The 653-nt window shown below is 29.7% G+C and overlaps 1 protein-coding gene across 2 annotated transcripts in view; it reads left to right on the top strand.

The window, feature by feature from the left end:
- The window catches only part of LOC115237463 (rab3 GTPase-activating protein non-catalytic subunit), a 13325-nt gene that overhangs the window by 5940 nt on the left and 6732 nt on the right, over positions 1 to 653 (top strand). For both annotated transcript variants that reach the window (XM_029810525.1, XM_029810526.1), the window contains one exon: positions 87 to 377. In XM_029810525.1, the coding sequence (XP_029666385.1) occupies positions 87 to 377 (291 nt within the window). The remainder of the gene's footprint in view (positions 1 to 86; positions 378 to 653) is intronic.

The raw sequence follows: 653 nt of genomic DNA on the forward strand, positions 1-653 counted from the left end.
TGCTGGGCGAGTAATCAAGCCATGCGTGTTTATGTATATATATATATATATATACATATGAACGCTTGTTCATTATATTTGCGCAGGTACAACCTTATTTCTTTCAAGACATAACGGATAAAGCGATACTCACGTGGTACCGAGACGACAAGAGAGACAATACGCGTACGGAATTTTTATGCAGAGTAATTACAGCGTCGATGGAATTCATTCATCGCGAGACCACCGACGGCGTGACGATTAGTTCGTCACAAGCTATTTCGTGGATGAGCAAGTGTCAGGCGTTGGCGTCAATTTGGAAGATTAATAATGATGAATTGAGAATACACCAAGCCTGTCAATTATACATAAACGGTTTCGATCGTTTGGCGGAAGAGGTAAATATATACAATAAGCCATTTTATTATTCGTATATATATATATATAGATAATGATGAACACCAAGCCTGTCAATTATACATAAACGGTTTCGATCGTTTGGCGGAAGAGGTAAATATATACAATAAGCCATTTTATTCATTTTATTATTATATATATATATATATATATATATATATATATATATATATATATATATATATATATATATATATATATATATATATATATATATATATATATATATATATATATATATATATATATATATATAT

Source organism: Formica exsecta, unplaced genomic scaffold (assembly GCF_003651465.1).
Source record: "Formica exsecta isolate Colony F162 unplaced genomic scaffold, ASM365146v1 scaffold295, whole genome shotgun sequence".
In the NCBI taxonomy this organism is placed as follows: Eukaryota; Metazoa; Arthropoda; class Insecta; order Hymenoptera; family Formicidae; genus Formica; species Formica exsecta.